This window comes from Nuphar pumila, chromosome 1, assembly GCF_984573655.1.
Source record: "Nuphar pumila chromosome 1, dmNupPumi1.hap1.1, whole genome shotgun sequence".
NCBI classification, from domain to species: Eukaryota; Viridiplantae; Streptophyta; class Magnoliopsida; order Nymphaeales; family Nymphaeaceae; genus Nuphar; species Nuphar pumila.
The window spans coordinates 8736922-8761970 of NC_143249.1; the positions used below are offsets into that span (position 1 = coordinate 8736922).

The 25049-nt window shown below is 37.3% G+C and overlaps 2 protein-coding genes across 2 annotated transcripts; both read right to left on the reverse strand.

The window, feature by feature from the left end:
- Window positions 1-8452: 8452 nt before the first annotated feature.
- Window positions 8453-11575, reverse strand: LOC149847889 (ATP-dependent Clp protease ATP-binding subunit CLPT1, chloroplastic-like). The gene is made up of 6 exons (XM_090007376.1): window positions 11331-11575; window positions 11138-11173; window positions 10638-10747; window positions 10043-10222; window positions 8871-8998; window positions 8453-8766 (listed from the first exon to the last, which is right to left on the reverse strand). The coding sequence occupies exons 1-6, from the start codon at window positions 11537-11539 to the stop codon at window positions 8734-8736; spliced, it is 696 nt and encodes a 231-aa protein (XP_089863502.1). The 5' UTR covers window positions 11540-11575; the 3' UTR covers window positions 8453-8733.
- Window positions 11576-22893: 11318 nt separating this feature from the next.
- On the reverse strand, window positions 22894-23964 carry LOC149847890 (uncharacterized). The gene has a single exon (XM_090009687.1). The coding sequence runs from the start codon at window positions 23882-23884 to the stop codon at window positions 23216-23218; it is 669 nt and encodes a 222-aa protein (XP_089865813.1). The 5' UTR covers window positions 23885-23964; the 3' UTR covers window positions 22894-23215.
- Between the last annotated feature and the right edge of the window lie 1085 nt (window positions 23965-25049).

The following is a 25049-nucleotide window of genomic DNA, read 5'->3' on the forward strand; positions in this document are numbered from 1 at the left end:
TCACGTCAGTATACATATAGAAAAACTGAAATATATAAACCAAAAAAATATATAAATTTGTATGACGTGAGATTTTCATAAAGTTTTTTGTAAATCTAACCCTGCAGATACGTTCGGCTTGGTCCATTTGCTTGAAATTGACTATTGGATCATCTTAATCAGATCAAGAAATGTGATTTTGTATGCATGAATATTTACAAAAATTTTGAATAATTGATTTTTCAAGTCTTAAAAGATCCTTCTTATACATTGTAATCCGATGATCTAAGAGTATGCTTCTATAAAACCAAGCATCTAAATCACATCCGTATGGTAAAATATTAGAAAAAATAAAAAAATAATGAAAATTAGTTTATATAATTTGTTGCTTTACATATTCCAGTTACCCTATATATATTGAAAAAAGATAATCCAACAAAAGAAAGATCCAAAATCGACAACCGATAATGATAAATCGACCAAACTTTACATATTGAATTTTTATTATTTATTTAGTAAGTGGCATGTTTTAGGTTATGAATTTTTTATATTTAGATGCGTTTTTAAAGCATAAAAAATTAATGTCCCACAATACTTTGTATTTTAAAGTTTTAATTTTAAATGTATTATGAGCCGTCGATTTTTCATGTTTTGAAAAACGTCTAGATGTAAATTTTTATGTAAAGCATATTTCTTACTAAATAAACTATAAAGAAGTAATATATAAGGTCCCACTGAGGAAACACTCAGGAGAAAAGGAACCGTCCAATCTCATTAGTTGTAGATTTTGGATATTCCTTTGGTTGGATGGCCTCCCTGCTAGGGTGTCAATGGGTCAGGTTTAGGCCCAAACCCTATAGGGTTTGGGTATGGTGAAAAATAAGAAGACTCGATTAAGACCTAGGTCTGGACCCGAAGGCCCGATTAATACATGAATCTGGGTATAGTTTATGAAATTTTATACCAGACCCGGGCCTGACCCAAGTTTCGATTAAGACATGCAATCTTTCAATGTAAAAATGATAAAAAAATATTATTTTAATGGGTATTGTCCGGGTTTGGTTCATGTAATTTGTATCAGATCTGGGTATGGTTTCTCTTACAGTAGACCCGATTAGACCCATGTCCAGACTCAATACTATACCCGAAAACCTGGTTCAAGTCTGGTTCTACATTGGTCCAAACAAAACCTGCCTCGTTGCCTGACGTGTGTATATATATAATGGGACCATGCTAAACCCATTTGGTGCTAAACTGCATGCTAAATGGGTTTTTCAAGTTTTTATTTTATTTTATTTTTAAATGTGATCTATGTACTTGATTTTATAAGGATCAACTCTTGAAGGGTTTTATTTCAATACATTGGTGGGTTTTTATAAAGTTCAAAAAATCAACTGTCCAAAATCTTTGTAAAATTTTTAGGCTCCAAACATCATTTTTTTTTCATTGAAAACACATGATCCAGATGCGGATTCTTAGTAAATAGACCATGGACAACACATTTATAAGGCTGAAACAACATAAAAAGCGCCCGAGAAGCTGAAAAACCCATTTAACATGTAGTTTAACACCAAATAGGTTAAACATGAACCCATTACTCTCTCTCTCTCTCTCCCTCTATATATATATATAAACCAAAATATGTAAACCAGTAAAATATGTAAACTAGTATTAACTTAGATTTTTATAGGTTTTTTTCAAATCTAACCATGCAAATGCATTCAGCATGGTCCATTTGCTTGGAATTAATTTTTGGATCATCATACTCAAATCAATAAATGTGATTTTGTATGCTTTAATATTTACAAAAAAATTGAGCCATTGATTTTCAAGACTTAAAAGGTCCTTCTTATACATCGTAATCGGATGATTTAAAAGTCTCTTTCTATAAAACCAAGCATCTACATCGCATTCGTATGGTGAAATAAAAAAAAAACTATGAAAACCTTGATGCATATTAGTTTATATATTTTGTTGGTTTACATATTTCAATTACACACACACGCGCGCACACACACACATACATATATATATATATATATATATATATATATATATATATATATATATATATATATATAGAGAGAGAGAGAGAGAGAGAGAGAGAGAGAGAGTCACTAAAATATAAGAACTAGAAATATGGGCATTTTCAACACTTTTTTTTGCAAATCCAACCATGTGGGTGTTCGTGGCAGAGTGAATTTGCTAAGAATCAACCATTAGATCATATATTTTAGATGAAAAAATGTGATTTTTGAATGCTTGAATATTTATGAAGATTATGAGCCATTGATTTTAAAGCCATAAAAAAAAATTAGTTTATGCATCAAAATTGGATGATTCATGAGCAGGTTCTTATAAAACCAAACATGTAAATCACATCCGTACCGTTAGATTCTAGAGAAAAGAACAAAAAATAACGGTTGGACTATATATATATATATATATGAACCATGGTTTTCATGATTTTTTTGTTCTTTTCTCTTAAATCTAACCGTGGTCTACATGTTTGGTTTATAAGGATCAACTCTTGAATATCCAATTATGATGAATAAATTAATTTCTTTTAAGGCTTTAAAACCAATGGCTTATAATTTTCATAAGTATTCAAGCATTAAAAAATCACATTTTTCATAAAAAATACAGGATCCAACAGTCAATTCCTAGCAAATTTGCCATGCCGAACACATCTACATGGTTGGATGGTTGGATTTGCATAATACATGGTTTGTTTAGTAGAGAATAGGTTTTAAATCATGTCTTTGTGTCTAATTTGGAGGTTTTTCAAGGGCTTCAAAAATCAATCTCACAATGTGCCAAAATTTGATGAATCAAAAAATTATATTTTTATATCAGAAATTTATGATCCAAGTGTGTTTCCTGGCAAACAGAACATGTTGACATCTATGAGATCAGATTGAGTGGATAAGACACACACACACACACACATATATATATATATATATACGAAACGAGTCTAGCACTTTTACGTGTAGCCCCCCAAGAACGGGACTGAAAGGCTTGTTTCATGGGGGATACATTGCAGTAGGGAGATGGGCGACTGCCTGGGCATATGGGTATATGCCTGTTTGAATGAATAGTCAAATAGAATTTGATGCTCCGAAAGTGGCAGGTTGTTTAGCATGTGCATACTGCACAAGCGCAAGCATGCGTGCTCTGTGGTCACTGTACAGTATTAAAGAGGTTTTGGCCAATAAACACACTGACCCTGTTTAGAGACCAGGCAAGGTTCACAGGATTAAGACTAATAAGTCATAGATATTCAAATAAAATTGTTTAAAAATGTTGAAAAGTGTTTACTCACACGAGGCCCGTTCCACCCAAAAAGCAATATTCCATTGACAGAGCTCTACACGAGGAGCTCAGATTGCAGTTCCACTCACGGCCTGGTGAGTTGACACCACTGGTTGAGTACCTCACTACTTTCCTCTCAAAGAAAGCTCCACCAAACAGCTCTCTAGCAAACCTTCTGTATACTCTATATACACAATGGATGGCAAATAGCACAACAGCACAGACACCCTTGTCCAAAAATGATGATTTTTCAGACACTGGATGGGAAATAGCAGAACAGCACACAAGTCCTTGTCCAAAATGATTATTTTCACGGACGTTTTTCGATCTTAGAAGAAAAAAAAACAGGATTTCATGCAATTAGAAGTCAAGCCTAGAGAACCTAAGTTAACATCACAAACTACAACATTATGAAACAGGGGTCCACCATATTCCCCTAGGTTGTTCTTAAGATTTTCCCTTTCAGAGTATAGGAGGACAATACAGGAATAATTTCAGCTTTACTTTTTAAAAGATAAAGTTTTAACTATTGTAATGAAAAGTAAGGTAAAAGAGGACACCTCTAATAAAGTTACAAAACAACAACAAAGTTTACTTTCCATCCATGAAAAAGCATCTCAGAGTAAGGTGTGAATTGAGCACGGAATAATCCACAAGCCCCCTTTGGAGATCCCAAGGAAAGTTGACACTGATGCTCTAGACAGAATTGCTCCCTTAATGGGTGTGCAGTCACCATCTGCTGTAACGTACATGACAGCCAGCATTTTGCCTTTTCATTCCACTTCAAACATTCTTGTTTTAAAGGTCAATCAGATACAAAAGAATAATGTGCTTGTAACTTCAAATCTAACCTACATCCTAATTCTCTCAAATAGGAGCCAAAAGTTGCAATTTATTATTGGCATCACAATAACCATAGCATAAAAGGGTTTAATTGTCTGGCCAATCACATCCAAAAGTTCTATAAATACCCACCATGAGCTATGGATAACAAAGAATAGCCATGTTCTGCGACCTAACACCCCTATGCAGAAACCTAGCTTTCCTACAGAGAATGAAAGACCTGGTTTCTCGGTGGTATAGGTAACAGGCATCACTAATACAAAATTCCACAGAAAACTCATTTTAAGATTCACAACAGTGCAGGGATAAGACCATACCTTGGCGACCACCAGCACATGGGTTCTGTGGTTTATTCCATCTCTTGCACACTGGAACTGTAACCAGGAAGCAGATTGGTGTGCAAGTGATGGAATATGCCATTGATCCATGCAATCAAAGATACAGCTTAATTGTTAGCTGAAAGATGTACGGGGCTTTGGTCTACCCAGGTAAGCTGCATATGGATCTTTGTGTGAACTATGAAGAATAGCATGCACACATGGATATAGATGCTTTAGAATGTACAAGTATTCTGATGCATGTGCATCCATGTGTGGGTGTGTGTTTCCGTGAGACCTCTTCCCTTTGCTAGGTGAACTGACGAGCTTGAGATGGCCTCTGCATTTCATTACACAAGAAATGACGGCACCAAACCTCATGGAGTAAACAACAAACATCACTACTGTCTTGCCTCAAGTCTTCTTGGAAGACACTTCAGCAGGATACTATGGTGGTGGACATTGCTCAAAACTGTAGCACTGCTTTTCCCAGTTACTGATGGTCCTTCACTGTAATGCTCATGCAACAAGGATCTTTTTCTCTGGATGGAGCATGGTTGTCGAGAAAGATAACCTGTACCAAGGCCTTTGAAGATGGTCCTTCACTGTAATGCATACTAACCTTCAAGGTTACCGATCAAGCCAGCCAACCACTACAAAATGTAAGAAAGCACCAAGAGAAGTTGAGGCCCTAATTTTTTTTTTCATTGTACATAAAAATTCTATTATTTATTAAAGGGGTTGCACCTTTTTATTCTTAAATTTTTAATATCCTCCATATTTACTAATTGGGTTCATTATATGTGAGAATTCAGCTACTAAATATGATGAAAGCCTAAATTCATTGCATTGAGTTCATTCAATACAGTGAGCTTCACAGATCCACTTCTTCCTCAACCATTTTATCCATTCAATGCCAAACTCTATCCTTATGACAGAATACAATAAAAAGATATTCATTGTGGTTTTCCGTGTGGTTAGCAGAGATAAGGCTAAAATACCATCTCCTTCCAGTGGATATGGAATTAGACCTAATAAATGTCTTAGCTTTGCTTTCTCTCTACATAATCACAATCTTTTCATCCATATGAACTTAGTTCTTATAATCTTTGATGTCACTTAGGATTTAGAAATGAAAGCGCCTTCAGCATTCATATGAATATCTTGCAGGATATTTTAGTTTATTTACAGGCTTCATAGGCACTCTCCTTTTCATGCATACTAAGTAGAGAAACTGGCATGTGATTCTTACAACGAATCTTCGAGTATCAGAACTTTTTTTATTCTCTATTGACTGCTTTCAACCTGATGTTTTGAACCTCAGATTGGCTATCATGGCATTAGAGAAATCTAGCAAATCAGTTGTTCCTTAATGTTCATTTTACATGGTTTTTAAGCTCCAAACAGTGTGTAATCCTCCTAACTCTTCTACCATGTGGACTCCAAAATTTGGAGGCCCCTCCAAGATAAGTGGCCCTAGGCGGTGGCCTCAAATCTCAAAGAGGCCAGCCGGACCTGGGCAGATCCAAATCCTACTGAAAGCCTTTAAACAACTAGAGCGCACTTTTTTCTCAACAATATCTATACTTTTCTTTCATGTGAAAAGCGCGTCTACCATCCACTATTTAACCACACATAAAGAACATAACAGATGTTCCTCCATTAGCAACATCATTCTTTTGTCATAATAACTGTAAGACTAAATTTCTGGCAGCAAAGAGCAAGGTGAGCTTGATGGCCACTAAATTCAGAATGGTCCCCAATTATTTCTCCACCTTTTTGTTTGAAGTCTGAATAATTGAAAAAAAATGGTTACTTGGAATACGTTGTTCCAATTAACTTTGTGGAATTCAGGTGGGAACATGAACCAAAGCCACCGTGCTCTTCTATGTTTCTTGTCAGGAAAGTGTTCTTGAAAACGAAAAGGTCTTGGGTTCTTAGAGAAAAGAGAATGTTAAAGATGAACAGTATGATGCAATAACTAATAGAAACGTATCTTTTATTGTATGAATTAGATCTTATGAAAAGGTTTGACCATCCTACAAGACATTCTTCAGTTGATCTACATATATTCTTAGAAAAACAATTCTACAGAGGGTTTTAAGCTCCCCTAGCTCACCCATCATCTCTTCAGGTCTCGTGCACTTTGACTTATCAAATAGAGAAGGGTGAGTGGCGTCTTGGATGCTTCTCCCTAAGATTGCCACAAGTTTTGACCTCTTTTGGTGAAATGTCACTCTGCAGTCTTTTCTGGAGCCGCATTCCAACCACCTTTCTGCAGTTAATGATATTTTTACAATCATTGACCTGAATTGGCTTGTAAACAATTTGCCATGCAAAGTAGCTTTAATCATTCACAATAAATGGTGGCTTGTTCACTTCAGGATGGAGCCATTTGCATATCTATTATAATTCCAAAAGCAGCTTAATATAAAGACTTGTAAGAATAGCATTTCCAACAAGAAACTTTCAACAACAGAACCAGAATGCAGGCTTAGTGTAAAATCAGCATTGTTAGATTCTTGTCCTATACACTGTTTACAGGATCAGACTATTTGAAATAGGGATGTAGTCCTATATTCACCCTTTAAAGCTGTTGGAATTTGTCTTGGAATGCAGCAAAAAGTATCTACTCCATGGGGAAGCCCTTTGAGTGCATAAAATTTTAAGTTGATGGAATGATAGATTTGATTTATATCGGACTGGTTAATTGAATGATGGAGCTGTTTTATTCTGGATTATTAGGAGCGACTCTCAGATACACAGGGGATGGAGCACAAGGAACACAAGTAAACAGCAACATAGGTGCATTGAATTGGAGGAAACTGTGTGTGTGTGAGTATGCAGATGTTGTGCATATACACATACATATATATAAATGTATGTATGTATGCCACAATGCCACATGGCTTAAAGAATTGAAAACTAGAAAACTCATTGAAGTTCACTCAACCCATGACCTGTCATGGAGATGACCAAATTCACAAATCAACTTAACAAGAAACCCAGCAAAACCAGACCAATTAATGAGGCAGTGAAACTTGGTAATCATATGACAGAGTAGGAAACATGGATTCTTCGTGATTGTGAGAAGCAATTACAGGAGTATATGATTATGAAAGAAAGCTTTGATGCAGGCTGCTTCCTCTTTAAACTGTTACATTTTGTTGTTGTTTATGAGGCATATTGAGTTACCTTTTACTTTCTGCTTTTTTTTGCATAAGAGAAATCATGGAGAGACTAGGGTGTCCTAGTAACAGTCTGAAATCCTGACATTAGATTAATAGCCCCAAGTTTGAGCTCATTTCTTGGAAACTCAACCTGATCCCAGCATTCCCAACAAAAGGAAACTCGTTTAAAGGAACTAAGACAGAATCAGGCCATACAAAGAAAGTTTTGAAATTGATCTATACAGAAGAAAACTTATGCATTTTGGAACTCAAAGAGACAAAGCAGACACATCACCAAACCTTTCAACAAGAAAATATATTTTGGCCCATCATCCACTTTGACATAACCTTCTAATTCTTCCAGGTCTTTTCAACATGTCCTTTTGACCTGAATTGATCACTAAGTTTGGTAGCACGTTAATCACATCCATAGATTTGTAAGAAACAAGTGAAATATAAACCACACCGAGCTGATTGGATGATTATGTGAACTAGATGAAACCAAACAAGACTACTGAAATAAAGGGGAAAGTAATTCATTTTTTAATTCATGTTGAGTCCTCGACTTCCATGGTGAAGCATCTGTTGTTTGACAGAACAAAACCAGAAATCTGAAGCTTAAACTCATGAACAACGGCAGAAAAATCGACAAATCAAGACCCACATGGACCAATCCAAATTCAACTTGGATAACTCAAGAGACAGCCATTACAGCAATTAAGGTTAAGCCGTCAAGTAATTGAAGACTGAAGCCCAACAGAAACAAATAAAAGTAAAAAAACAAACTGGAAAGAAAACCAAGCATATTTGAAGTGATAACCATCATAAAGAAAGCAAAAGCAGCACTTTCATTGCTCTGGAATCACTGAGACTTGAGAGGTTATAGTTATTCAACTAATAAGATGCCCTTTCTCACACAATATGTGAGTACACAAGTTTCCATTCAGATACAACAGCCTGCCTAGAACGCAATCCAAAAAATTTCAACAAAAAGCCTGTCGTTTTGATCTACCAGCTATCAAAAATAGATGCCATTGGAAGTGAAAGAATTCTTCAAATATTCAAGGATTCAAGAGATTGAATTTAGGACTGTTGCTGGTTTCTACTTTCTAGGCTGCGTTCAGAACTACATCCCCATTCATCTGCAAATAAATAAATAAATAGATAAATAAAGCATTAGAGACATTCATACTCAGAGAAAAAAAGAAAAAAAAAGGAGTGACAGGAAGTAAGGTCCAGTTCTTACAGATGCAGCAAGCTCTTCTGCTTTCTTATCATCAAAACCAAAAAGAGCCAGTATCTTGTGACCAGCTGCATCCTTCTCTGACCAAATACCCAGCAGCAAATGAGTTACAGTCACCTCCCCACTTTTGCCTATAACAGAAAGCTATCTTAGCCACAACTTAAAGAGAGGGTGAGGAAATCACCCTTCACATCTTCTCAATGAAAGCAAATCATTATAAAGTTTTTAGGCAGTTGGCACAAAGAACACCAATTAACTGCTTAACACTAATTGTTCACTGTGAAACTGGAAAACCTGGTAAAGTCTTTGCAGTGGTAAGTTAGCAATGATGCTGGAGAGACACATGAAGGAAAGTCCAAACAAGGAAAAGAAACATCTATTCAAGACACTTGATAAAAATAACAAAATCCTATGGCCTATGTAAGAAGAGAAATTTTTTATTTCATGTATGGTTCTGCTTTTGCATTTATTAACATTCCAGCACCAGGCACTAACATGGTTATTTGCATGATTCTTAATACAGTATTCAATAAATATTAAAGACATTTATTATTTGTTACATTGTTGAGAGAGAGAGAGTCCTCCCACACGCCAATTCAAACTTACAATAGCCTCAGACATTACAAATCTTTCATGGTTACACGTACATAGATTGGTGACTGATACACGTGGCAAAAAACTAGGCGCTAATTAATTTGACCTTTGCAGGAAGAAAGTGGGAATAGCTTTGTGTTTAATGCAATGACAAAATACAGAATCAGCGACATCAGCCAAGTACTCTGATTATCTTAAAACACAATGTACTACTACTCTAGTACTGAATTTTTTGTCTACAAGTAACAATAAGGTTTGACCACACAAAATTTCAATATGCCAGAGTATTTGATCAAGAAACTTATTTCCATTTGTTGTTTCACCAAAATATCTAATTTGTACCAGCTAGATAGAGTCTAAATGACATGCCCCATCACAATCTGAACCAGCAAGAGGAGGAAAGTAATGCCACACACAATTCACCAGACATGCACTATCTGAACTTGGTTGTGAAACTCAAATATCATCTTTGTGATATTCACCAACATTCTGCAATGGCTCTCAAGCAGATTTTGAATATCTAATAAAGAGGTACGGAATCTATGGACAAGCAGGACAAAGATAAGCAGAGGTTGACATACCTGATTTAATTTTTTTATCAACAGCCCAATCAAGTGCCCTCTGTGCTGGATCAGTCAATGGTGGATGTTCGGGACTGAAGAAATACATATCAGACTTCCCAAGCAATTTGATAGTTTCCTCCCGCACTTTAAAAAGTGTAATGCCATTATTGCGCAAAAATTTTGACGCAAAGCTGGTTCCTGGCAACAGAAGATAAAGAACAAGAAGAAGGTCGCAATAAGCAAAAGGATGATACTGATATTAGATAAGGACTTCAATAAAAGAGGAAGAGAGACTGTGACAAATACAAAATTAATATTGACACTGGTTGTTGAGTTAAATTGCTTGAGAAGAAAATGAAAATAAAGCCCTGTTACTTAAAAAAAGAAAAAGAAAAATTAATGCATATAGAATTTCAGCGACCAAATGAAGATCAGCAATTTTCAGCAACAGCGAGAAAGGAAATTGGTAAAATGCGGGTGCGGGGGTGCGCCATATAATATAATGAATCAAATTACAACAAGAAATGTTCAAAGAAGCATAAGAAGAAACTTCCCCAAGGGAACGGAATGTGACCAGAAAGTGACATCATAGTAACAAAAAGAGACATCTAACCTTCAACCAAAATTCCCATAAGAAGGGCCTCAGTACCAGTATTTGGATACTTAAGCTTTCTAGCTTCCAATTCAGCCATGGTAAAAGATTTAATAGCCCTTGCGGACCATCTGCATTTCCAATAAACTAACAAGTCAACTAAAACCACCAGTTGTTACGGTAAACATCAAATTGGTAAAATCCTCCAGAAATCAAGATGCAAACGCAAATTTAAAAAATGCAATCAAAACAATAAAAGTAACCTATTATATGGTGTATACCAAAGATACCAAGGAATCAAAATAGCCCTTAAGAAGAAGTGAACGAAAACTCCAACAAGTAATTCGAACAACTCACCCCAATTAAAAGACAAAAAAACTGCAGATGAAAAATAAAACTCTAGATATGCCACCACCATGTAAAAACCTCTTGGTATCTCATAAAACGTAGCACCTTAGAAATAAATAAAAACAAAACTAGAAATATTTATAATTAATCGCATAAAAAAGAGGGAAACTTACTTAGAAATGTCACCGGTTGAAGCACTCTTTGGCTTTCTGCAACCAATGACCCAAAAACAGAAACAAGAACGATGATGAAGATGAACAAGAAACCCTAATTCTCCACATTCGAATGCACTAATCATTCCAAAAGAACGATGAAAGGGAACGAAACAAACGAACGAAAAGGAAAAAGGAATCAGAGAAAACTCACGCTGTGGGAAGCATAACAAAAACAGTAGTCAAGGAACGCCTCCTCCGAATAGAAGGAAGCCGATTCCCGGTTTGGACGACGAATTTACCCAGAATTTCCCGCTTCAGATCGAACCGAAAATACGGAGCAGAGCTACAATCCCTTCGCGAACGGGAATTCGAGAACGGCGAAGAAGAAACCGATACCAGAGACAGCGAACGAGCAGCCATCGGAAACCCTAAAACGGGGTGCCCCCAATTCTGCGAGAAATGAGATAGAGAAGAAGAGGTTCAGGAATTTATGGCGACAGTTCCTATGGTTTCTAGTGGTTGGGTCGCCTTCCGGTATCCTGAGATCGCCGGAAAAGGGCTATTGCGCCATCGCTCTTCTGCTCTTTCAGTGGTCGGATAGCAGCAAAATTAGGAAACCTTGGAGGGGCTTATCTACGTCTGAAACGGATCGGGTTAGATCCAACCTACGACCTGGATTCGACCCAAGATCTCGGGTTCTTCAGAGTTCAGAGGGCTGTCAATGGTTCGGGTTTGTATGGAGTAGTAAAAACGATCCGAAGTTGAAAAACGGGTAGGGCTGTCAATGGCTGATTCCGAATTTGATTCTATTTAATATGGGTTTGACCTGAATCTGACCTGACCGGAGTATCTTGTACGTCGTTCAAGTAGGAAAAAAAAACATATTTTATAGATACTCTAAATTACCTGGGTTGGGTTTAGGTTTCCAATTGTTGGATCTATCACATAGACATGAGACACGCCATTTTTGTGCAATTTTTCATTGAGAATAATGAATAAGGGACACGACACAGGCGTAAATTGAAGTGTCCTTGTGACATAACCCTGAATGAACCGGGTGACGGATTATTTTTGGCTGGAATTGGGCTTGAATCCATTCATTTCAACCCCCGGCATGTCTCTGGCTTGCGACGGGACCTAAAGGGTTTTACCAACCAAAGAGTCAAAGACCTACCAACATGCGGTGCGTTTTACTTTTTTTGGATTTATAACTCAAAGAAACTGCATCCAGCATGAAGACCTGGTCGTACTAGCTCAACCTGTCATAGGTCCTATGATTGTCGCGCCTGCAGCGTAAAACTTTAAGGCTAAGACCCCTGCCCCCGGGCCTATGCTACACATTGGCTTGAGCAGAAGGACGACGCCCATGAGAATCGAACCTTAACTAGCAGCCAAGGCCCAAACCCATTACTCCTACGGTCCTACCCCCCTGGTGATGGCCAACTCTCTTTCTCTTAAGAAGTCACTTAAGATTTACCATCACTAGAGGGGGATTATGAAAGTATAAGCTAATAAGAAGTTAATTTTCATGAGAAGACAAACTTGTGAATATAGTGGTTGTCCAACGGAAAAGCTTACGATCGTCCCATTTCAGTTGCATCCTAGACCCGAGTCAGAGAATGGGTATCCCAAACAAAGGGGAGAACATCCTAACCCGATCCAAAACCTCAATTAAAGCCCCCCCACCCCCCCCCCTCAAGGGAACCTTGGATATGAAAATCGTGGAGGGGGCAAAAGCACTTCATATCCATATTTCAGGGGCATACCTATAAATATTTAACTTGACTATGAGCAAAATGGCAAAATTAAAGTAAGTAATATGAAATACTGAAAATATATAGTTTATTTTTAAAATTTATATAAAAAATATCAAAAATTGACGAATTGGAGACCGCCTCCCTTAAACCTCTTTTTTTTGGAGGTGACACCCAGGGGGTATAACCCCTTCGGCTACAGCTCTCTAAGAAAATCCCCCTCTCTCACAGCTTCTCTCTCTCCCCAAACCTTCTCTTTCCTATTTTAATACCCTAACCCAATTTTTTTTATATTTTCTCCTTCTATTTGACCTCAGTTTCTCGTCTGCCCAGTTAGGATACCTGATAGCCGTAAAAGAAATGGTTGTTTTAGGTTTGGTAGTGGAGACCCTATCTTTCTGTAAGGCATATTTGAGACCCCATTGCGAAAGCGTTGCCAAAATTGTCATGTAAAGAACGAATTTAATAACGCATTGCCGAAGCACTGTCTAAATTTTTTACTTTCAAGGTATATACCCATAGAACTCATTTGGGTCTTTGTTTGGATTTATATAACCTCCTAGCTCTCTCCTGAACGCTTAAGGTTTCTTTTAGGCATTGAAATGCTATAATTATGTCAAAAATTCAGTCTATTTATACTCTTATATAGGGGAGGTTCTATCAAAATTTTTAAAATAACTTTTGAATTTGTTATACTAAAATAGAGAAGGTTGTGTAAAAAAATTTAAAATAACTTTTGAAATTTTCATACTAAAATAGGGAAGGTTCTATTAAAAATTTTAAAATAATTTCTAAAATTTTAAAATAAATAGATCATATATTATTCAAATTTTAGTAAATTCATAAGCATTATTGCTAAAAAATAGAGCAAGTGTTGAAAACATGAGTATATAACTTGGCCCCAAAATCCCAACTTGGCCCCAAAATCCCAACTTGAAAAATCCTTAGATTTTTTATTTAGATTTTTTTTTTGTTGAAAATATTACGCAAGCGAAAAATTATAAGGAAAACTAGTTGAAATTTTTTAAGGTGGATTACAAAATGAACAACAAGAAGAAACATTTCATTTCCAACGGTTTACAAAACGAGACAGAATAAATTATACATCTTTCATTTACAAAACGTCTCCCAAAACAGGAGGATACCCAAAAACCACTGCCAAGATCTCCAAAATTCAAAGTGTGGGTCCAATCCTCCGCTGCACATCGACGCCATCTCACCTCTAACAAATGTCACATGTATCCCCAAAAAACAAGGTCAGTACTCTTGCGAGTTGGTGAGATAATATCTACGACTATCCATTTATGAAAAACATAAGCAAGCTAGCATAAATTTGCAGCTGTCATCAAGGCTAATTATTTACAATGCATAAGTAAATCAAATATGAGTTGCAATTATTAACAAAGCTAACATTTACAACACATAAGTAAACGTAGCATGAATTGCATTTGTCAGCAGAGTTAGCATTTACAACACATAAGTAAATGTAGCATGAATTGCAATTATCAACAAGGTTAACATTTATAGCACATAAGTAAATATAGCATGAATTGCATTTATCAACAAAGCTTACATTTACACAATCTAACAAAAGTAGCAATACAAGCTATGTGCATCAAGATGAGATAGTTAGAAATATACAACCAAGGTAAAGCAACTACGGTACGTACAACAAGGAAAACAAGGAAAGGAAACACATAGTACAACTCTAATGTACGAAACAAAACAACTATTCAAGGCAAGTCATCATATGATTGGTTAGTGATTATGTTCTTCTTGCTTACTTCTTTTGGTACGCGAAGGAACCTCGCATTCTGTGAAAAATACCACCGGCGTTTATTATTCTATGTTATGTGATAACCGAAGTACCTACAGACTGAGTAAAACCTCATGCGGGAAGCCCATGGTCGAAAGAAACCTCGCATAGGTAACGGATTGCAATCCACACTACTACAGTCTACTGATGATTTTATCAGTCGACTAACTTTTCTTTACTCGACTAAGTTTCAAACTCCAGATTTTAAAACGGTTTTATTAAACACAGTAGTCGGCCGATGATAACTGTCAGTCTACTAATATTTGATTTTAGTCGACTAACTACTGTTTCAGTCGACTAATATAGTAATTTTCCTGTAACTTTTAAAATATGTGTCTTTTCATTTTTCAAACAAATTGATCGTTCAAAAGTAACTGTTTTGACACTCCTTCATACCCTCAACGTATGTGATGTTTTAACTATAAATATGAGTGCATTCTACTCTAAAAAACATCAAATTACATTGAATTACAAAGATCGAATTCTTTGCTTTTCACTCCTATTCATTCAAGTATTTATTTTCTCACTCACTTGATATTTTCACTCAAGTTTTTTACTCAAATTCTTTTGAGAGATAGTGAATTCGTGAGTTGAGTATTTTAACAACCTCAGAAGCCAATGCATTTCATCTGCATTTATAAGAAAGGCTCGTAGGTTGATTGTAAGTTGTTTATTTCTTTTTCTTTGTAAAAGGAAAAAGATCTCATTCGTTTAAAGGAGGTGTTTGCTTTCAGTAGGGTTGTTGTTGAAAGTGGGATTGGATTTGGTTTGTATGTTCTTGTGGTAACACAAGATTGATAGTAGAAATCTCAAGCGGGTTTTGCTTGGGGAGTGAATGTAAGTCAGGAAGACCAAATAACGATAAAATCTTGTGTTTTTTGTGTGATTGTTGTGTGAATTTCAAAATCTGTTGCCTCGATCCTATAGCACTTTCATGAAGACCTCAAAGGTTACCACCCAGATGATTGCAAATTTGTCATTGGTGATTACGAGTTTTCCCTTGGTTTAACAAAAAAAAAGGAAAGAGTGCGATATGAATTGTTACTTGATTGAAAAGGAGTTCAAGACTAATAATCAAAGAGGTGAACATTCTCTAGTTTATTAAAAAATAGTCTCAATTAGGGCTTCAAACGGATCAGATATGGTTTGATATCTGGTATGAGTCTGACATAATTTTTTGGATATGGATTCTTTAAGTTAAATTGGATTGTGGATTCAAATTTGTTCAATCGGATCACTTTCATATTCAGATCAACATTTCAAATCAGATCTGGAGTTTATCCGAATCAAAATTTGACCTTAATGCATTTTTTACATGTAAAAAATTTGTTTTGTTCCATTTTTTCATATCCAGTATTACCACATGGATTTCAAATTCGGATTCAATCTAACATTCTCGAATCTAATTCAGATCTATTGTTGGTATTTTGGATTCAGATTTGGATTTAGCAAGGTCCACCGGAATCCGACCCGATTGAACCCCTACTCCCAAGATCTCTGAACAGATCTTGTTAGGTTAGCTCCTTTCATGTTCTTGTGTTTAATTAGTGCAATTAAATTAAATAATTGGATTGCTTAATTGATCATTGAGATAAGCCAACTTGGACCCACATGCATGCTTGTCTACATCACATCCACTACACCTTCCACATAAATCCCATTTCCCTATCCACTTTTATTTAATGCTTCACACTTCACATATCTCTTTGAACAGTCATTTCTCACATCCCAATTAATGCATTGTTGTTTGGCATACAGGATTTGCTCTAGAAACTATTGTTTTAAACTAAGTCATCTTACCTTTCTAGACAATGCAGGTCACATTTGGCAGTGAGAAAATTATAGGGAAATACGTGTGTGGAAAAGAAAAAGGTACATTTTTTGAATTATTTGAAGCAAAAAAAATTCTCGTATGAAAAATCTCTAAAAAATCTGAGTTTTTTCATATGAAAAACTTCTCCATATTTTGAGATTAAACATTCCATATGACAAGCTCTCTCTCTCTCTCTCTCTCTCTCTCTCTCTCTCTCTCTCTCTCTCTCTCTCTTAATTGGACTTTCACATGGCATACAAACAAAAGATTTTTTATGTGAGAACTTTTCATATGTAACCTTTCCTTTCCAATGTAAGATTTCTTTTTCACTTTCATATGTGCCCTTATTTTGTGTTTATTACACAGGAATATTCAGAAAAGACTTTTTATGCTAAAGGCACTCTCTCATGGCAAAATGCCTGCTCATTGGGAGGGGAGGCATGGTTCATATGCATCACCTCTCTATCTCAGTCCCGTTTGTTTCAGTGACCATGGAAAAAGACCCATTTTCTACGAAAATGAGCATTTTCATGACAATTCAGAGTGAAACAAATGTGTCCTTTAAGAGGCATTCGTGTAATCCCAAAACAAGAGAAAGCAGACCATTTTCATACGAAACAGGTCGCTTTCACACAAAGGATGAAACAAACACAAGATAAGATTGTGCGCGTATTTTTCTTACAAATTGGCGCATCTTGAACCAAAAGTGCATTGCCCCAAAAACAGGAGTTAAGTGCAAGCAAGCATAACTAAGGAAACCACCCATGCAATTCAGTTGGGTATGAGCTCATGTGGCCTATCACCACCCCCACCTCAGTGTGTATAAAACCTTTGGGTACCCCCTTCTTTCCTACCAAGAAAGTCTCTCCATCTCTTCGGCATTGCAACAAAGAACACACCTCTGGTATCGAGCTTGTGACGCCCTTGACCTTGAACATCTTTAAGCTGACCCACCTAGCCAGGTGTGCAGAACCCTTGTGGGTCAGGTATGACTTGCTTGTGCACGTGTACTTTTTATTCTTATAGGAACAAAAAAACCACCCCAAAGGGGTGTAAACCTGGGCGCAACCCTTAACCCCACGGACCCACCGACTTCAGCTTTCACAAGGAGAACAACGCCCATGGGAATCAAACCCCGGTTGCCTATCTAATAGCAGAGGCTCGTTCTAACTAAGCTACCCCTCAGATCTAAACATCAATTTATTAAGCTTGACAGCCGTGACCACCAATTATGTCGGCCATGTCGATCAATGAGATGTGGATCTACGTCAAAGGATGGTGGCATTAAGCATCTAAAGTTCCCAACCATCCAATAAGGTGGTTACGTATCCCAAGAGATATCACACTATAAGAATGCGGGCCAATAATAGTGACTTTTCTCACTGCTATTGTCCTATTTATCGCCGCTATAAGTTTATAACAGTGATAAAAAATGACCATCAATTTTTTGTCTCAGTTGAATAATAATGGTGGCATAGATCATCATTAATGAGTGACCCAACATTGGTGAAGAATTTCGTCAGAACTGGAAACACCAATAGCGGCGACCCACCTAATGACAACGACATACCCTATAACAATGACATTTATGTGCTGCTGTTATAGACGGTAATGGAAAAAATTAACTCATCATTACAAGTTCTAATGGCGACATAAGGTTAAGGCCGATAACAACAACACAAGAATGTTGCCGTTATAGACCTTAAACTTGAAAAATTAAAATTTTTATTTTAGTTTTATTTTTTTTACATTATATTAAACAAAACGATAAATATAATTCAAATATACACTTCAAACATCTTTAAACATACATCCATTCAAATATAAACATACACTTCAAATATCAATTCAAATATATACATACACTAGTGTGTGTACATCCTAAAACATACATTCAAATATAAGTATACACTTCTTCAACCTCCTCAAATATTCATCATCTCCAACTCCCATAAACATACATCCATTCAAATATAAGCATACACTTTAAACATTAATTCAAATATAAAAATACACTAGTCTTTATACATCTTGAAACATACATTCAAATATAAATATGCACTTCTCAACCTCCTCGTACATTCATCCTCTCCAACCCTCTCAATCATTTAACTTTAAATATACATCCTCTCTAACCCCCCTCCCTTACATCCTCTCAAAACTTACAACGAACACACTTCAAGAATGAGTATAATTTGACAATTCAAAATAAAAATAAAAATAATTATGACAATGTTAATGATGATGATAATAGTATGAGAATTCAGTTTGATAACTTACAGATATTTTAATTACATTATGATTGAAGGCTTAGTCATGCTTTCAATCTTTTTTTGCACTTCTAAGAGAATTTCAAAAAGCATAAAGCTAACATTAACAAAACATCTTTTCACATTCAAGATGATATTAACATCAAATATATATATATATATATATATGAGTTTATATATATTTAAAATCAGTTTATATATATAATCAATTTCACAACTAACTTCAACATCTCATTATGGTAAAAATTAATACATGCCAAACATCCTCAAACGTATATATCCATTCAAATATACACTTCAAATATCTTTAAACATACATCCATTCAAATATAAGTATACACTTCAAACATCAATTCAAATATAAACATACACTAGTATTCATATCCATCGATTTGAAACTGCGAACAACAAATTAAGAATCTATTAGATCAAACATATTTAGCACTATGCTATATAAAAAAAATAAACTTAGAGAATAAACTTTTGTATGATACTTCTGAAGGTACGAAGATGATCCACTAGTTTACAGAACACACTCTTCATAAGTTTTTGTGTATCTATTTCAGTCTACAAACAACAAATTAAGAATCTATTAAATCAAACATACTTAGCATTATACTATATAAAAAATTTAAACTAAGAGAATAAGAAACTTACCCTCGTATGTGATAGCTCTAGAGGTATGAAGACGATCCGCTAGTTTATAGAATGCACTCACCATCTGTTCATATCCATCTATTTCAGTCTGTAAACAACAAATTAAGAATTTATTAATCATCATGATAAGCACTATACTATATGAAAAAAAAATAAACTTAGAGAATAAGAAACTTACCCTCGTATGACAGCTCTGAAAGTATAAAGACGTAGCAGTTTTGATAGTTACTGATGTCTTTCGTTACTTGATTTGCTTATGATGCATGAAAGCCAGCCTAATTGTAATGATGATATTTGGATTCAGTTGCAACCTTTATTTTCCATAAAATTATGCATCAGAATATTTCTCGATTTTGACACATAGGCGAGTTTATATATGTTTCAAAAAATCAACAGTCCAAAATCTTTGTAAATTTCCAAAGCTCCAAATATCATTTTTTTCATCGAAAATACATGAACCAAGTATGGATTCCTCGTAAATCGACCATGCCCAACACATTTATGGGGTTGAAACTAGGGAAAAAATATCAAAAGAGCAGAAATCATTGCGCAAGAAAACATTGTCTTCCTCCCTTTTCGTCTTTCATTCGATGTAGTTGAAGCAGAGGGGTGTCCGAGGGGAGGGGAAAAAATGGAGGGTGGTGCTACGGGTGATTCAGAGAGCAGCAAATCTGGCACAATGAAGAACAATGTATCGCTCAAGGATGAAGAGAACCGGTTCTTCAAGGCCGAGAATTATTTCAAGGCCATTGCCCTCTACACTCAAACCATCAATGTCGATCCTTCCAATGCCACTCTCTACCGGTATCCCCAAAAAACAAGAAAAAACATCAATTTTCATTTGAAATAGATGGTGAGTGTTCACTTTTTCTACTTTTCCTAAGGTTTTTTATGGAGATTTCGATTGCTAACTTTTATTTTCCCAAAAAATATGTTGTTGGTGGGTTCTTTTTCTCGTTTGTCTTGCCTATTTTGGTCTTGAGTCGAGCACCCAACTTCATTTTCGAAATGTTTAAATTTACCCTACATTTGGTTTGGTTCTTGCTCATTGGTCTAGATTATGATTTAGTGTGATGACTAAATATTTTGAGTCTATGTTTTGTATGTTAAGTAGCATTTCATTGCTTTGATGTAGTTCAGTTTTTTTAATCTCTAGAATCAATTATCTCATTGATGGTCACTGTAGTTTACTGTATTCATTGTGTTAGTTGTGCACTTTGTTGTAACTGGGTATGAAAACAATAAGGGTCTTCAGCTATTTTGGGGTTTATTTTTTTAATTAAAAAGTGCAAGAACATAGAGAAATTAATTTCTTGATGTCTCGATGATGCTAAAATTTGTGTTCAAGTGCTGCTAAAATTTGCTTGATCAGTGTGCTGGACACTTTAATGGAATGTCCACCTTGGTACAAGGATCAACAATAATATATGAAACTTGTAGTTTCTTCTGTCTATCGACGTGATACATTTGATTTATGCCTGAGTGTCTCAAGCAACCTTTAGTGCTAGCCAATAATGGTGACTTATTTTGTTGTCGTTAAAAAGTCGCGCTATTGATTTTGTTACTTTAGTATAAACACATTTATGACACAATCCATTAGTCCTTATCAGTTTCACATGTTTGCCAGTGGAGAAGGTGTAGTATCCATTTTATTCAACAAATTGCTTTATTATATAGACCACCATGCCTTTCTAGCACACTTGCATAACTAACACATTGTCTAGACCCTATACTGACAAAAAAACGAAAAAAGAAAAACCGTATACCTTTTAAATAATAATTTTTTTTTTATGACTAAAGAAAACATTCACCAGGGAATTGAGTTATTTAAGGGGTGTTTGCCACCCCTTTCCATGGATCCCATTACCACAAAAATGAAATCGGACCCCCCTCCACCGGAACCGTTTCCCCGGAAAACCCACCTCCAGCATGTAAAATGGCATGCCCGTCGAGAGTTTTCTGCAAAAACACACATTTTCAGTGTTTGTGTTGTCACTGTGGGCACGTCAATACATTTTCACTAAAAATAACCTGCGCTTTCCCTGACAAACAAACGCACCCTTAATGTGCCCCGCCTCTTTCAGAGGTAAAACTTCAAGTAGAGGACAAACAATGGCTCCGCTTGTCTGGCAGAAGCAGTTACTGCACGTCACCTTGTGTTGGGACGTTGCATGTTCCACTCTCAATGGTACAGTATACACCTGGTAGGGGGTCTGCCTAACCTAACACCAGCTTTCTCTATCGAAAAAAGAAGAAGGATACAACCACTAAACCTTAGGTTGCTTCAACCGTGATAAAACAACTGTATTCCCATTCCCCAGCGGGATTCTACCCTGAGCCATCAGCTTGACACAGACCACGATATTAACAATAGCAAATTAACATTAAATAAGCATCTTCCCAACCCAAGTAGTGTTTGTAAACATCCGTTTTATCTGGAAAGAATAGGATAAACTGGAATATATGGATAGTGACCAGACACACTTATCTTGCAGAGATTTGGCCCAACACCAAACCAGAGTCAGCTTGTTTGCCTGGCATGGACCCCACTTGGCATAGATAAGCCACATGGCTGAGCCCTGTTCCATCAGGGCATATTCTTTTGGTAGGATGGGTCTACTTGGCCTGGATATCGGGCCCATGCCCCAACTAACCAAGCTGTCTTGGCCCTGCCTTGACAGGCCTCTCAGCGAAAGACTTGACCTGCTAGGCCCCACTTGGGCCAAAATAGACCCCACACCCAGTGCTTGGACAGCATATTATTGGCCCACTCCCAAAAAACACCACATTTGCATCAGGAAAGTTGTCAACAGGGATACTGGTGTCGTGTCCTCTTATATAATGCTCAGTCTGCTCTTAAGCAAAAAATGCTCAATAACAAAGAATGCCATCGCGGTTGAAGGGAAAGTTTTATAGGACGACTATTAGGTCCTTCAAAAAATGAGTGTAGCTTAAATGGGTATGCTGAGATGGATGTGTGAAAATACAATAAAAGATTCGGAATGAAGAGATACGTAAGAAGTAGGTGTTGCATCCATTGAAAATAAGATAGAAAAATCATTTACTGTGGTTTGAACATATTCGACGAAGGCTTAATGATGCTCCAGTTAGAAGGATGGAGAAATAGAAAAATATATTAGTTAAAAGAGGTTGGGGGTAGGCTTAAGAAGACATGGATGGAGGTGATAAGAAAAGACATATGCTTTGAACCTCACCGAGGACATGGCATTGGATAGAGATGAATGGAGGAGAGGATTCATGTGGAAGCCCCATAATGATTTTCTTTGTTGGTTCATATGGCAGACCCCAATTGTTTTGGGACGAAGGAGTAGTTGTTGTTATTCACGTAAGGTGTCCTTTTCCGTGTCCCTGTGACACAAAAGTCCCTATTTCTCATTTTTATCCTAAAAAGAAGGGAGAAAAATAAAAACCATTACAGAAGACAAAGAAGAGACTGAATCAAATTCACAAAGAAGACCCATACATCACACTTACCTTCAAAAGCTTCTCCAACGAAGAAGAAGAAAAAGAAGAAGAGGAAGAAGATTTTACAGTATGGTTAATTAGAAGACTAAGAAATGAAACCACCAAAAACCAGACACATTTTCCCTTTTTCTCTGTACCCCCAAATCCCACCTCCTATCGGAACAATCCCTACGTACAAATCCCCTCCACAAAAAAAAAAAAATCGAAACAACCATCATCATGTAAACAAGAAAGAGGGTGAAGAACAAGGCACCCAAAAAAGTAGTTCCAGAGTTTCTCCACACACCCGTCGGAATTTCCTCACCGGAAGCTCTTTCCAGGGGCCGGAATCGCCAGATCCGACATTCCGTTCACTCCCCAACACTCGTCGTCAAGCCCCTCGCCTCCAAGGCCCTGCCAGAGCGCTCCATCGCCGGATTCCGGCATCCCCCAACCGGATTTCCCGATACCCATCTCTTCGAACCCCATACCGCACGCGCCAACCAGGCCGGACGGCCACCCTAGCCCGCCGAACGGCTCGCCGAAGCACCCGCCGGACGCGAGAAGCGAGCTGAAGGTGCCGGTGACGTCGAGAAGCCGGTCATCGCCGAGATCATCCGAAACGGACGCTCCCATCGTCAGGAATTCCTGCTCTCTGGCGATCTCCTCGGCGGGCTCCGGCTTGGGCTGCTGGGCGGAGGGCTTCGCCTTCGCCCGCGTCGAGCTTTTTCGGCTGCCTCCGCCCACCGGAATGTTCCTCAGGGAGCCGCCGACCGTCCAATACCGCCGGCACGACTTGCAGAAGTGGCGCGGCTGCGAGAGGTTGTAGTTGTTGTAGTAGGAGAACTTGGTGTTGGTGGAGTCGCAGCGCGGGCACCTCCGGGTCTCCTCCTCCGGCGACGGCCGTCTCTCGCCGGACAGCCTCTGTGTCTTGTCCCCCTCAGCTGGCCTGAACAGAGGCAGTGTGGCGTGCGTTTCTACCTCTCCCATCTCTCTCTCTCTCTCTCTCTCTCTCTCTCTCTCTCTCTCTCTCTCGACTAGGCCACCCTGCGTATGTGTGTGTTGGTGGAGTCGATGGGGGATGTTTCTCTCTCTAGAGTTGGTGGTGGTGTTTAAGAAAAGTGGGGAGTAGGGTCTGACTCTGAGCTACAAATCAACTGAGCTGCTTGCAGTTGTGAACTGACGTACCCTTATTTTTCTACACATTGACCAACAACTCCTAGGGGTAAGCGACCCATTCCCCACAAGAAATGGTTTTGGTATATATAAAGATTATTCAAGTTTTTTTTCGTCTAAAAAAAATACACAATAGAAGCGTCGCTTTCTAATAAATCAACTATGCTGAACATATTTGAAAGATCAGATTTATGAGAAACACTTAGAAAAGCCTCCCTTCTCTCACCATAAACACCTGCTCCCCGCTCCTTACTTCCTACTGTAAGACTGTTGGAAGTTCTCCATACTTTAACAAATATCAGCAATCCGTGTCTGCAACCGCATTTCCAACTACGCAAGGGAAGAGAATAAAGGGACGAGTATGGCAATAGAGGAACAATCGAGGGGCGTTTATGTAATTTAGTGGGCATTATGGCGAGCCACCGGCGTCTTAAGCCGAGCCAGATGAAGGGGTTCGGCTCGGCGTGTACGCGTGAAGCGGTGGAACCGGATCGTCTAACCGTCAATGACAGAGAGCATGCACCGACACGATCATTATGTCGGACGGGACAGCCTCTCATGTGAAGGCACCGCATCTGATTCCAAGTCTCTCCCGTGTGGGGTCCTAACCTGACCGGGACGCAAACGGGTCGGATTGGATTGAATCATATTTTATGTTTTGGATCCGTTTTCACGAACCTTATTATGATGAAACATGCGATTTATAATTATAATATACATTTTTTATGTTTTGATTAGTCATAGTTGAAAATATTGTATATGTTTAGTAGGGCAACATGGCGATCAAAGTGCAAACCTTTGGCTTTGGGTACTGGTATTAGTCACAATACCATTTAACTGAAAATAGTCTTTTATAACTTTTTTGGGGGTTTGTTTCAGTACAGTGAGTTTCATGTGAAACGGGCATGTCTTTTAAGTATTTTAAGACTGGGACGAAGTTACTATCTGACAGTTAGGGTATGTTTGATACACTGTTCCC